The sequence below is a fragment of the Nycticebus coucang genome, chromosome 6 (assembly GCF_027406575.1).
Source record: "Nycticebus coucang isolate mNycCou1 chromosome 6, mNycCou1.pri, whole genome shotgun sequence".
In the NCBI taxonomy this organism is placed as follows: domain Eukaryota; kingdom Metazoa; phylum Chordata; class Mammalia; order Primates; family Lorisidae; genus Nycticebus; species Nycticebus coucang.
The window spans coordinates 54,316,726-54,331,603 of record NC_069785.1 but is presented as its reverse complement, the minus strand read 5'-3'; the positions used below and the strand labels follow the sequence as shown (position 1 = coordinate 54,331,603).

Here is a 14,878-nt window from a genome sequence, read left to right as displayed (position 1 = left end):
GGAACTGGCCTATTGATTGACATTCAAGTTCTTGCCAGTTTTTCGCAGTTACAAAAATCTGCAGCGAACATCTTTTTTCCATGTATTTTTGTATACTTGTGTCAAGTATTTCTGTAGGATTAATTCTTAAACATGGATTTGATAGGTTAAAGTGTATATACATTTGCCTTTTAATAAATACAGCTAAATTCCCCTTTTAAAAGGCCTACTTATACTTCCAACACAGGAGACACTGTCACTGTTGCCAATCCAGGGTGTTATTAACCTTTTCAGTCTTTGCCAGTCTGGTAGAGGAGAAGTAGTACCTCACTGTTTAATTCGTATTTCTCTGATTGTTAGCTAGGTTGAGTGTTTTCTGTGTGTATTCTTTGGATGTTTATAATTTCTTCTTCTGTAAGTTTGCCTGTTTATTTGTTGAGCTATTCATCATGTTCTCATTGTCTCATTTCTCATGTCTTCTGACTTGTCATGACTAACTTGGATTTTGGGGGGGTTTAGGAGCCAAGCGAGAAAAAGGTGCCTCTGGACATGTCATTATTCCTCAAGCTCCAGAAGCGGGTCACAGAGCTGGAGCAGGAGAAGCAGGTGATGCAGGATGAGCTGGATCGCAAGGAAGAGCTGGTGCTGCGCAGCAAGGCCAAGGTACGCAGTGCTGGCCTGCCCGGGAGCTGTGGCCCGGCCTTACATCATCTACGCAGTGAGGACTAAACTCTTCACTGTTTTCTGTAGAGCAAATAAAAATGTGATGATTAAAATATGTATAAAGGTTTTGCTTTATATTTTGTATAAAGTTTTTACTTTATATTTTCCCCAGGAAGAAGAAAGACCACAAATTAGAGGTGCAGAACTGGAATATGAGTCACTCAAGGTAATGGAAAGCTTCTGCTGAAGATTCTGAATATTTTATTTTGACAAGAGACCCTCTCTTTTTCTCAGAGAACATCCTTAAGGGCTGGAGGTTGCACCAAAGGTCCTAGCGTTAGCCTTATTCAGTCATCATTTCTAGCCTTGTGTTATTTCCTTTTATAAATTCTTTTTTATATATGCTAGATTTCAGTTTAAACAGGAATAGAAGTAGCAGCCATTGGAGGCTATGGCAGTTAGGACATGGACTGTGGCTTCAACTGCCTGTGTTCAAATGCGGCATCTGCCACCATCCACCTGGGTGTGACAGGGCAGACCAAAGATGGGACAAGAATCTGCTCTCCAAATCTACTGCCTCACAAAAAAATGGACAAATAAAAACATTCTCCTCAGTATGAATGAAGTCCAGATTCGCAAACTGTTAGATTAGTGATTCTCAAATTAGGATCCCTGACCAGCAGGATCAGTAACTTATTCAAAATGCAGATTATGTGGGCTCCACAACACTAGACCAATTGAATCAGAGTCTCTGAGGGGGGGGGGCCAGCAATCTGTGCTTTAACAAGACTTCCAGGTGATTTCCATGCACATTAGAGTTTAGGAAACACTGTATCACCACTTAATATGTCAAAGTGAAGACAATTATGTGTTTTCTGTTACAGAAATGAGCAATGCAAATCTAGTTATCTGTTGGTGGGAGAATGGGAAAGTGAGGAAGCATTCATTTTCATAAAAGAATAGGTTAATTTATGAAAGAAGGGTTACATATTTTTAAATGAGAAAAAAATACAGACTTTAAATAGTTGTAACATATAATACGTTGAAAGGATTGATGTGATGCTACAAACAAAGATTGCTTTCCTGGAGAGAAACAATAAAACATTCAATCTTTATAGACAAATGTCTCACTTCCATAGTATCAGGCCTTTTTCCTGTACAAAATAAGGCACCATGGTATTTTCAAATGCCTGTCTACTTCAGTGTCACAACCAGTATCTTGTGACACTTGGAGTTTGGTGTCAGTACCTCTTTATGCTGGGTTCCCATTGCCATCACGGAGAGCTTGGTGCTAACTGGTGGCACAAGAGTAGTTAGTACTATGTGAAAGTATGGAGGTGGTAAAGGATGTGTATGTTCCTACAAATGGTTGAAGGGAGGAGGCCTTCACCCTTTCTTCCCACCTCCCAAGACTCTGCTTGCAAATTCACAAGCATATCACACAGGAAAGAAGTTTGCAAAATACATTGTTTATTGTCATTGAAACACTAGAGAGAATCTTATTTTAAAAATATAGTAATTTTTTTTTTTTTTTGAGACAGAGTCTCACTGTGTCACCCTTGATAGAGTACTGTGGCATCACAGCTCACAGCAACCTCCAACTCTTGGGCTTAAGCAATTCTCTTGCCTCAGCCTCCCAAGTAGCTAAGACTACAGGTACCTGTCACAACGCCTGGCTATTTTTTTGTTGTAGTTGTCATTGTTGTTTAGCAGGCCCAGAGTGCCGGTGTATGTGGCCGGCACCCTAACCACTGAACTATAGGCACCAAGCCCTAATTTTTTTTTTTTTTTTTTTAATTAGACCACTAAAATTTCAGTGATCTTTCCATTCTGGTTTACAAAGGAAAGAAGAGGACCCTACTAAAGATTTCAGGGATCTACCCAGATGAATCATTCACTGGAAGTATCCTGGCCAGCTAGACCCTCAGATTTGCCCTTGTAATTTCCTGCAAACAAACCTGGGCTCCTTAGGACTGGCTAAACTTACCCCTTGGGTCTTGGCAGTCTCTCCAGGGCTATGAACACACCCTAGGCAGGCCAGAATAAATTCAACTCTGGAATTTGCATTGATACAGCCAACTAGCCTTAGCCTTGCCCAATTCCACTTTATGTAAGACTTCCTTAATTAGCAGAGCAGAGCTTCCAGTAGAACCTAGAAAGCCATTCACCAGGGTGAATGTTCTGATGAACTTTTCCATCAGAATTCTTCTACCAGCTTGAGGGAAGTTGAGCATTTCATTGTAAAGTGAGGATGCCGGCAATGTTAGTTTCTTTGTCTCTTCATTCTCTTCATACAGCGTCAAGAACTAGAATCAGAAAATAAAAAACTAAAAAATGAGCTAAATGAGTTACGCAAGGCCCTTAGTGAGAAGAGTGCCCCAGAGGTGACTGCTCCAGGTGCCCCTGCCTATAGAGTCCTCATGGAACAACTGACCTCTGTGAGTGAGGAGCTCGATGTCCGCAAAGAGGAAGTCCTCATCTTGAGGTCTCAGCTGGTGAGCCAGAAAGAGGCCATCCAACCCAAGGTAAGTACAAGGACATGGCTGAAGTCAGTGTTTGGGCACTGGTCTCCATTTCTTCTTATCCCTTCCTTTCCTTAATTTATAATGAAGCAAACACTTAAAAGCACTTTCAGTCTAGTTGAGGATTCATTTTTTAAAAATCACAGTATTTTAAAATGCCAGTTGGAGTGAGCAAAAAGCAAATGAAATCCAAAAGATGATCAACATTTCGTATCTCACTCGAGTTTTAAAATTAATTGTTTTGTAGTAATTTGGCCACAATAAATTTTGATCTAAAATAAAATTCTATTAAATATAGAAATATATAAATTATCTTTTTTTTTCAGATGGGAAATATTTATTTTCAAACCCTAACACAATTAAAACTTTTGCAACAGTAAACTCATGTCTTAATCCTCCCCTCTTTGCCAACAAAAATACATCCAACTCTAGCTTCAGTGATTTCAAATCTCTACTCACAGTTTAAATTTCTTTTCTTCCTGCTTTATGCCAAGAAAAGTGGCTAAACCAACCCAAGCAAAGACTCAAGGTGTTAGATGTCTTTACCATATTTTTTTTCATTTGAGTAGCCAAATTAAAAATTGGATTAATCTATAAATTATCTTGTTGTGGGGAGATATTAAAATTGAAAATTATTTGTTGAAAACAGCTTGCTTAGTAATCCTAGCACTCTTGGAGACCAAGGTGGGCAGATTGCCTGAGCTCACAGATTCAAGACCAGCCCAAGCAAATGCAAGACCCCATCTCTAAAAAATAGCCAGGTGTCATAGCTGGTGCCTATAGTCCCAGCTACTTGGGAGGCTGAGGCAAGAGGATTGCTTGAGCTTAAGAGTTTGAGATTGCTGGGGGCTATGATGTCATAGCAATTTACTGAAGATGACAAAATGAGACTCTGTCTCAAAAAAAAAGAAAATAGCTTGTTTAATGGGAAAGATAACATACGAAGAGGTTAGAAATGAGATCAGTGAGTAGCAGTTACATGGAGAGAGTTTTTGCTCACTTCAGGCAGTGTGTTTAATAGGGGGAGCTGTCCCAGCTGGGAGAGAATATGTTCTGGGATTCGGCAGAATGTGCCCCACACTGCAGATATGGATGGCCCTTTGAAGTCCTTCTTTGCCTTTAGGTAATTTGAGACCCATTGCTGCCGTAAACTGATGAAAACTGGGCCTTTTTGTCATTTGCGTTCATGGGGAATCTTAGTGATCATCATGAAAATCTGGCCTGTCTCCCTGCCCATGTGCATGCAGCAGGGTGTTACCAAGAAGTGAGGCAGTCAAGTATCGTATCTGCATGACATGTCATTATGAAAAATATCCAGGGGTGGCCCCTGTGGCTCAGTGGGAAGGGCACTGGCCCCATATACCAAGGGTGGAAGGTTCGAACCCAGCCCTGGCCAAACTGCAACAAAAAAATAGCCGGGTGTTGTGCTGGGCACCTGTAGTCCCAGCTACTCGGGAGGCTGAGGCAAGAGAATCACCTAAGCCCAGGAGTTGGAGATTGCTGTGAGCTGTGACACCACTGCACTCTACTGAGGGCAATAAAAATGAGACTCTGTCTCTTAAAAAAAAAAAAAAAGAAAAGAGGGCGGCGCCTGTGGCTCAGTCAGTAGGGCGCCGACCCCATATACCGAGGGTGGTGGGTTCAAACCCGACCCCAGCCGAACTGCAACAACAAAAAAAAAAAATAGCCGGGCGTTGTGGCAGGCGCCTGTAGTCCCAGCTACTCGGGAGGCTGAGGCAAGAGAATCGCTTAAGCCCAGGAGTTGGAGGTTGCTGTGAGCTGTGTGATGCCACAGCACTCTACCGAGGGCTGTAAAGTGAAACTCTGTCTCTACCAAAAAAAAAAAAGAAAGAAAAGAAAAATATCCATGGTGTATAATGAGCTAGATGGCTGAAAAATCTGAGAGTACTTCTCTTAGAAATGGAATTTCTGCGTGCAGTTTGGAAACTGTACCTGGCATATACATTTGGAGTTGATAAAGGCAGCTCACACCTAGAATCAATACTGATCCAAATATCAAATTCTAAAAACAAGATACTGACTAGATAATTGGAGGGGAGGAATCCCAGTAACAAATGGAGTAATGTAAAGAAATGGGCTTCCTTATTTGGAAACAAATCACAAATCTCTAAAGTCTGAAATGGGAAGAGGACTCTCCATTTTGGCTGGGCTATGCGGTCTCACCTTCCCCTGGGACTGTCTCAGTTGGTTCCCATGGCTACCTCTGTGGCTGGTCCTCAAGAAACAAGGCTTTACCTGCTAGCCTTGAGCAAGCCCAAATCAGGTTGCTTTCTCTAGTTACCTTCTGGTAAACTGGTAACTAGAAAAAAGCATTTGTTTTATTTTTACTTTTATTTATTTATTTATTTATTTTGAGACAGAGCCTCAAGCTGTCACTCTGGGTAGAGTGCTGTGACATCACAGCTCACAGCAACCTCCAACTTCTGGGCTCAAGCGATTCTCTTGCCTCCGCCTCCCAAGTAGCTGGGATTACAGGCACCCGTCACAACACCCGGCTATTTTTTGTTGCAGCCATCATTGTTGTTTGGCGGGCCCAGGCTGGATTCGAACCTCCCAGCTTAGGTGTATGTGGCTGGCACCTTAGCCGCTTAAGCCACAGGCACCAAGCCTATTTTTACTTTTAACTGACAAATAATAGTTGTGTATATTTATGGGGTACAATGAGGGTATTCTCACAAGAAACTTTAGTAAAAATTAAAAGAAAAGAAAAATGAATCAAGGGACATAACAATCTAGCTGACAGCACTTAGTTGTGGTATCATATGCTCTTACCCAGCTCACATACCCTATGTGACAACTGCTCTCCTGCCCCCAGTGGACTGGCCCTGTTCAACTGATCTCCTTGCTCACTCAGCTCCCAGCTTAATTGTGGCAGCAGCCATGTCCTCTCCTAGGAAAAATACCCATAACACTAATTAATATCTTCTAGACCAACCATTCTCAACCTGTGGGTCGCGACCCACAGGAACTGTATTAAAGGGCCGTGGCATTAGGAAGGTTGAGAACCACTCTTCTACACTCTACTGGGCCATGTGCTCAGTTTCAAGGTAGAACCATATTATCTTACAACTCCTTTGCCGGGCAGTGGTGAGCCACACCCTGTGAGCTATGGGGTGATCCAGCCCAGCCAGGTCAAGTTTATTGGCTCTACTTTCAGAATATCCTGGCAGGCTTCCCTTGGACAAATGACTTTGTAGTGGAGCTTTACTTTAACTCCAACAGACCTAGGATAAGACTTTCATCCACGTACATCAACAGAAGGGTCATTCTCTCATATGCTCAAAAATATTTTACAACCAAAAAATCGAAACAACTCAAAAAGAATTTCAAGTACTTACCTGGAAATAAGAGTTGCCATCACATAAGTATATGTTAATGTTCACTTTATGCCAGTTCCAGGAATGTACATTTATTTACCAAGTTAGTTTGAGGAGAAACTTTTATCTGTTATGATGGGGACTTGCTGATGGAATTTACTTATGGAACTAAGTCTATTTTTTTCTCTATTTTTTGTGCTTTCTGACTTGTGATTTTTCAGGATGACAAGGTAATTATAAGATTTTTTTTATTGTTACTAAATACTCATATTTAATCCTACCTTTAGTTTACAAGTATCTGTGTATGGATGCAATTGATGCTTTCTGACCACCAAGTCTGTTTTAATGTTTATAAATTCATTTCCTATTTGATTCCTAGTTGTAGTAGAGTCCAGTTTAGGTTACAAAGGGTCCTCCAAGACTTCTAATGCATAGTCAGCACTGTGAGTCAGCACTATAGGCCATGTACAAGCTGGAGAGGGAAACCCTTAACCCGGGGACACTCAAATGTATAGGCCTTCCTGCGCTCTCATTTTACCAGCTGTGGATTTGTTGGCCCAGGGTAAGGGGGACCCTGAAAAGTTGAGCACATCATTCTTTGCTACCACTTTCATTTCCCTGAATGTAGAGTCCACAGGATGAAAAGTGGTTCCTAATGAAGTTGCCAAGTCAGATTTCTCTACCACATCTTGTTTCATCTAACCCTTTATGGAAGTGAAAGATTTTTTTTTCCATTCCAGGAAAGAGAAAGAAGAAATTTCTGGTGACATATTTACTAAAATATTTATAAAACATAGCTAAAAAAAATACTGTCTGTGGTACTTATGTGAAAGATTTTTAAAATTCAGTAAGATGTAAGCCCTTTTTAGTGGCTTTTTCAGATTGTAGTCGGTCTTTTTAAAGGATATATTTATAAACTCACAAAATGGTAGTATTGGGAGAAAAGTGGCATTTTTTTTGGGTTTTTTTTCCCCCGCAGTTTTTGGCCAGAGCTGGGTTTGAACCGGCCACCTCTGGCATATGGGGCCAGTGCCTTACTCCGTTGAGCCACAGGCGCCACCTGAAAAGTGGCATTTTTTTGAGGATTTTTAATATGCAGGCATTTTGAAAGTCTCTAGTTGGTATTAAAGTTTTCCTGGAACTAGTCTCTCTCTAAGATAATAATATTTGAAATGTATTCAGTTAAGTCCACTGCAATGTGAGACCCGACTTTCCAGTAAACGTTGACTATACTATTTAGACAAATAGGCCATTGGATTCTGAGGTGTAGTATGTATTATTCTTCAGAGGCTATTGAACAGTGATTCTTATCTCTTACCCTGTTCTAGAGAGAGAGAGCAGCTAAGTAAAAGATTTTGAAATTACATTGGTTGTCAGAAAGATTAGACTAAAAGAGAAACATTAAAAAGAAAATAAAAGTCTTGACAAAACTTATATTTTTATGTAAAATTATTAGTAATTTGGGCCTGATAAATGTTCATTCAAACGCTTATACTATGCCATGATTTATCGTACGGGAGGGAAAAAAGGAATTGAGTAAGCACATGGTAGATGTTTAAAAGGAGCTAAATCCTTCTTATTTACACTTATCCAAAGATATGAGAAAATTTTTTAATTTTGGGCGGCATCTGTGGCTCAGAGCATATGCCGGAGGTGGTGGGTTCAAACCCAGCCCTGACCAAAAACTGCAAAAAAAGGAGAATTTTAATTTTGCTTAAGTATATATCACCTGAACGCCACCTTCTTTGTTCTAAGTTTTTAATGGAAAATTACCTTTATGTCAAACTTTCAGTGTTTCATTGGGTATTTGTTCATTCTAACTAGTCAGGAAGTGGTTGAAAGAATGGCCATGTGCATTCCATTAAATAGTTTCTAATGCTGTGTATACTATATCGCATGTTATATATTTATATTATATGTACACAAGTATTTTTTTACATAGTGTAAAACATAGTCCATCAGCAGTCTCATTTACAGGGCAGTGGTACGCTAGAATCTCAACACCTTTGTAGTAGAGCATTAGGGATTCTCAGGAGAGAAACTGAAGCTACCTTCTCTTAACTGCCGGGGCCAAATTCTCCTCTGTATTACAAGGGGCTGGGTCTGAGGCTGTGTTGGGGTGGGGCGCAGGTTTGGTGAAGCACTTATTTTCCCTCTAATGGTAGGAAGGAAATATATGTGGTCCAAAGCTTTTGATTTGTATCTTAATGTAGAAATGTGTCTTTTCTCCCTTCAGAATACAATGACAGATTCCACAATACTTTTGGAAGATGTACAAAAAATGAAAGATAAAGGTGAAATAGCACAAGCATACATTGGTTTGAAAGAAACAAATAGGTAAGTTGATCTTTCTTTTATGTATTTGGGTTGAATTATATTGATCTTTAGCCTTTAGGCCAGCCTCTTGTACAGAGTGTTTATGCATTGCTTTATTAGATATCAGCTGGCCTTCAATGGGAATCCAAGGTTTCCAATGTATTCCTCCTAAAATCTCACTTTAATGTAAGGTAATATAACTGATGAAAGGTATGAAGGAAAATGTTCTTATATCAAGGGAAGATGTTTTTATGTATTTATGATCTTAACCTTGAGAGGCTGCCTTATGAAGAAAACCAGTTACTTAGTTTGGACTGTCTTGGCTAGTCACTTTCATTTGTTATTCATAATCGTTATTTGTGAAAGTTCATAGGGGCAACTGCAGCTTTCAAGAATTAAAGCTCAGTATGAAGAGAAGTGATGAATTGTCTGGAATCACATCAATATTGACCATGTAACTCTAAAAGAGTACCAGGACTTCTGGGATAGGAGATTGAAGGCTCAGACCTGGAATTCCCCTCAGCCTTACTACCACCCACTACATGCTAGAACATTTTGAAAGAATATGGCCAGTGATGATCACAGAGAAAGACAATTCTGGACATACGTATTACCAGTATTTAGTCTAGGTTTCTTGATGCATAGTACCAGGATTGGCATACATAAGTACTTTACAAACTAAAGAATAGTGCCATGCAAAAGAAGTAAGCTACAGTTGGCCCTCCCTATCCTAGGATCCACATTTGTGGCTTCAACCAACTGAGAATTGAAAATATTTTTTAAAAATTGTGTCTATACTGAACATGTACAGACTTTTTCTTACTGCTATTTCCGAAATAGTACAGTATAACAATTATTCACATAGCATTTACATTGTATTAGGTATTATGAGTAATCTAGAGATGATTTAAAGTATACAGGAGGAAGTGTGTAGGTTATATGCAAATACTACACCAATTTATATCAGGGACTTGAGCATCCTTGGATTTTGGTATCTGAGGGAGGTCCTGGAACCAACACCAATAGATAGCAAGGGACAGCTGTATTGCTTTTCTTCTTTTATGGACAAGGGTGAAACATGCTTATAGAAATACTGGTTAAACTTAAATTTACGAATGTGAATTATAAACACGTTATGTCTAAGAATGTGCTAGTGTAGAAAGAACTATATTACACTATTCATCTATCCACTCAGCTGTTCAATCAGCAGTTCTGTATTGCATGCCTACTTCATGCCAGGCCCTGTGCCATATACTGGGAACACAGCAGTAAACAAGATAAACTCAGCCCCTCATAGGCTGCTAGGGAGACAGCCAAGAGGGCTTTGACTTTATTACAAAGATAATGGAGTCTATTGAAAGGTTTTTGTGGGAGAACATGTGATAAGATTAAATTTTAGAAAGGTGACTCTGGCTATGTTAGAGAATAGATCGCAGTGGAACAAGATTGAAAGCATGAAGACCGGTTCAGAGGCTGTTACCATAGTCCAGTGACTGACTGCGATAACTTGGTGGTGGTTAGGATTGAGAGAAATGTAACACTTTAAAATGCTTAATACATTAGAGGTCAGTGAGCCTTGTGGTTTATTGGATATATGGGGTAGGGAATCTTGAAGGGTGACTGAGGTGTCCACCATAGATACTTGATTGGATGTGATTATGAATGTGGGGTGAGGGGAAGTGGTATGGGAAAGATGATCAGAATATTTACACATATTAAATTTAAGGAACCAGGGAAGTATCAGAGGAAGCAAGTTCAATAGGCGGTTGAATATTGATTAGTATGATGTAAGCACTCCAATTTGTACAAATAATCAACACGCTGAAATTGGCATAAATGTATATATGATCTATGTACAAAAGACTTAATAAAAAAATTCCAAGAAAATATTGAAAAGGGCGGTGCCTGTGGCTTAGTCGGTAAGGCGCCGGCCCCATATACCGAGGGTGGTGGGTTCAAACCCGGCCCCGGCCAAACTGCAACCAAAAAATAGCCGGGCATTGTGGCGGGCGCCTGTAGTCCCAGCTACTCGGGAGGCTGAGGCAAGAGCATCACTTAAGCCCAGGAGTTGGAGGTTGCTATGAGCTTTGTGAGGCCAGGGCACTCTACCGAGGGCCATAAAGTGAGACTCTGTCTCTACAAAATATTGAAAAATATATATATATATATATAGATCTGCAGCCAGGAAAGATATGTGGGCTGAGATATAAATTTTGAAGTCATCAGAGAATTTAAGAATGCAGCTGAAAATAGATGAACACTCTAGGGGGAGGTGAACTCCCTAGATGGAGACTTCAGAAGAGGACTCTCTGAAATTTGTGTTAGATAAACTTAACAACCACTGTACAGCAGGAGAAAGAAACTAGACTCTGGAGTCAGTCAGTGCTGGGCCCCACTGTTTACCAGCTGTGTAACCACTACAGGTTGTCTTACTTCTTAGCCTCTGTGTCTTCCTCTACAATGTGCCAAATGATTTATGTTGGGTTACTACAAGGACGAAATGAAACAGCACATGTGAAGGGATGCAGAACAGCATCTGGCACTTGGCAAACACTCAAAAAATATTTTTCTACCCTAGGTAGAAAAAAATATTATCAACGTTATCACAACTACATATATCTTTAATAAAATATGATGCATCGCTAAAGTTTTTGAATGTCTTAAAATTAATTTTGGCTATAAAATGTCTTTTAAAAGTCATGTCATAAAAGCTGAGAACTTTGGACATGTTCTTAACTTATGTTACTCCTATAAGAATTTTTAAAACAATTTGTTAGCTAGGAAATCAGATTTTATTAAGCTAAAATAAGTTCCTATCCAGAAGAATTAAAACTTCATTTTAAAAGCAATTGTAGAGATTACTTCCTAGAGACTGTAGCTAAAGTTTTCGTTGTATTTATGTGCCATAGTTAGCCTCTAACATATAACATGACATATGAGAGCACCCTACTAGCTAAATAAAATGTTAAAACAGAACCTCTTTCTTACCTTTCTGTCATTTCTTATTTTGCAGGAAAAGTAGTTCTAGATCCTTGATTGTTTTGCTTTCATTTCTACCCATTTATGTGTGATGTTACATTACTCATTCTTAAAAAGAAATTAACCAAAAAAGATTTTTACAATAATGTCTTAAAGCCACCTATAATCAATAAAAATTCTTATTCCCCTATGAAATATTGCAACACTGTGTGCTGCTCTCGACCGTCATCACCTCATGACCACCTCGTGTCCCTTTGTGTTTTGCATTGTTGCTCCTTGCATGGAAGATCATCTGCCATGGATTGTTGCCATGAGTTGAATGAGGATGGAGAGCTGTGGCTGGTTTATGAAGGGTTAAAACAAGCCAACAGGTTATATTTATCTCCTCAAAATGCGGTGTTACTAATTTGTTGCTTTTCTTACTAACAGTGGCCTCTCAACTTTAACTTCTTTATTTCTTGTGCATTAATTGTCTTCTGGGTAAATTACTTTCAGTAAAACTTAGAACATTCAGCCAATCACATTCTTAAAAAAAAAACTTCCCCTAAGAGATAACTACTAAGGCTAAAATTGATTAATAGCAAATATAAGGGTTCCTTTCCATAAGTGAGTGATGCCATCTAGATTTTCCTTCAGACACTAAAACTTACAAATCTCTCTCTCTCTAAGAGTTGAAAGAAAAACAAAAGCTTTCAACTATAACACAAACTATTGGGGCGAGATTTATATTTATTACTTAAAGTGGGGCTTCTTGTTTGTAGTAAAGATCAACGTACAGTATATATTGAAATGTGACCACGTTCTGTGTGACTATATTATTATCATGCTGTCTGAAAGCAATGTTAAGTGCAGGATTTGGCATTCTTTGTGGTTATCATGAAATTCAAGTTTGTGAAATTGGCTGAAATTCAGAATAATTACCCAAACTTAATATGTTAGGTATGTTTAAGGGAAAGAAAATAAAATTGAAACAGCAACACATTTCTAACACAGATACTCATTGTCTCTAGTGATATCTGTCTTTAAAACTCTCATAAAAATTCCATTTTAATAATCAAATTTGAAAAATACTTAATGTGTTTGTTCAAGGGGGTTCTGCTTATTCTGCTGTGTTCTAATCATAAGCCATTGTCACTAACTTGCGGGTATTATTTCACCCTTTTGAAATTTTTGTAATCACTAAAATAGTTTTACTCTGCTGTTAAGAGTTTGCTTACAAAGGTATCAGTAAATTTTAGCCAGCAGTTGCCAAGCAAGGGGATTACAATAAAAGAATGTCTTTCTACCTCACATTAGTTAGTTCTTAACCGTAACTTTGTTCTGTGTTTGGAAAAGGAGTGGATGTCGAAGCAGGGGTACATGGTGAAGGGAGGATGCTGACACTGTGTGCTCACTGCCAACACCAGAGGCTGTGTGTTCGCTTGGAGAAACAATAACAACTTTGTTGCTTCTATTGATATTAATGTTCAGAAACCATGTCATGGCTCGGTGCCCTGTAAGCTCAGTGGTTACAGTGCCAGCCACATACACCGGGGCTGGCAGGTTCGAGCCCAGCCCAGGCCTGCTAACCAACAATGACAACTACAATTAAAAAAAATATATTTATATATAGCCAGATGTTGTGGCAGGCACCTATAGTCCCAGCTACTTGGGAGGCTGAGGCAAGAGAATCACTTGATCCCAAGAGTTTGAGGTTGCTGTGAGCTGTGACTGCACAGCTCTCTACTGAGGGCGATATAGTGAGACTGTCTTAAAAAACAAAACAACAACAAAAAAAACCCTGTGTCTTGTTAGGCTTCTGTCACTGATATGGAAGTTTATGGGGAAAGAGATGACACATTTAAAATATATGTTTGAAATTTCAGGACTATCTGTGTGGATTTAGGTAATTCAAATTTGAGGTATATTTCAAAGTAGCACGCTAGCCTTTCTGCCTTTCAGAGATAGGAGTGCAATATAGAAATGAGACTCTGGGCCCACCCAATTCCTGGAATTAGTAACTTTATAATTCTTAAAGACATGGAATTAGATTTGGGGTTTGAAATCTTGCCTTATATAATACAGAGTTATTTTGTGTGGCAAAGGTGTACTGTCTTTGCCAACTTAAGTGCTAGTTTGCAAATGCAAGTCAAATTAAAGCTGTGTCTTTTAATTGATTTTTTTTTTTTTTTTTTAAGACTTTGTCTTTAAAGCTATGGCCCTGGGTAGAGTGCCGTGGTGTCATAGCTCATAGCAATCTCCAACTCTTGGGGTCAAGCGATCCTTTTGCCTCAGTTTTTTTGTTGTTGTTCTTGTTTTGTTTTTTCCTATTTTTAGTAAAGATGGGGGGTGTCTCACTTTTGCTCAGTCTGATCTTGAACTCAAGAGCTCAAGCTATCCACCTGCCTCAGGCTCCCAAAGTGTTAGGATTACAGGCGTGAGCCACCACTCCCAGCCTTAATTGATTTTTTAAAGTCATCATTTCCTATGAATCTTTCAAAAGAACTAACACTTTCTTATTTCTCAGGGCCTCTGAGATCTTTATATAAATTCAGAAAGACACAAGAGTGAGAGCATTACTTTCTATTTTGGGTCCTTGTTTGAGTTTCTTCACTTTACTCAAGTCAGAAGACACATGAATTCTAAAGAATATCTGCTTTTCCCACTCTTGCAAGCAAGCATGAAGCCGTGTGCCCATTTGGCAGGGACTCGGAGTGTTGTCTTATCTTCCTGCTTGTGTGGCTTCTCCACAGACTCCTGGAATCCCAGCTCCAGTCGCAGAAGAGGAGCCATGAGAATGAGGCCGAGGCCCTACGTGGGGAAATCCAGAGCCTGAAGGAAGAGAACAACCGGCAGCAGCAGCTGCTGGCCCAGAACCTGCAGCTGCCCCCTGAGGCTCGCATCGAGGCCAGCCTGCAGCATGAGATCACCCGGCTGACCAACGAGAACTTGGTAAGGAGAGGTGCTTTAGCAAGCAGTGCCTGGCCCTGCCTGATGTCCTAGTTGCTTTTTAATCAAACACAGCTTTTCTTTGCTGGGAAAACCTACACGTGTTACCCTCTTACTCCAGCAGACACATATGATGACTATGTCAGTAGACAT

The 14,878-nt window shown here is 39.6% G+C and overlaps 1 protein-coding gene across 4 annotated transcripts in view; it reads left to right on the top strand.

The window, feature by feature from the left end:
• The window catches only part of MYO5A (myosin VA), a 210,103-nt gene that overhangs the window by 160,282 nt on the left and 34,943 nt on the right, over nucleotides 1–14,878 (top strand). For 2 of the 4 annotated variants that reach the window (XM_053595125.1, XM_053595126.1), the window contains exons 26-31: nucleotides 499–642; nucleotides 815–868; nucleotides 2,940–3,167; nucleotides 8,739–8,839; nucleotides 12,085–12,168; nucleotides 14,530–14,728. In XM_053595125.1, coding sequence (XP_053451100.1) covers nucleotides 499–642; nucleotides 815–868; nucleotides 2,940–3,167; nucleotides 8,739–8,839; nucleotides 12,085–12,168; nucleotides 14,530–14,728 — 810 coding nt within the window. The remainder of the gene's footprint in view (nucleotides 1–498; nucleotides 643–814; nucleotides 869–2,939; nucleotides 3,168–8,738; nucleotides 8,840–12,084; nucleotides 12,169–14,529; nucleotides 14,729–14,878) is intronic. The other 2 variants (XM_053595127.1, XM_053595128.1) reach the window with 1 other exon arrangement.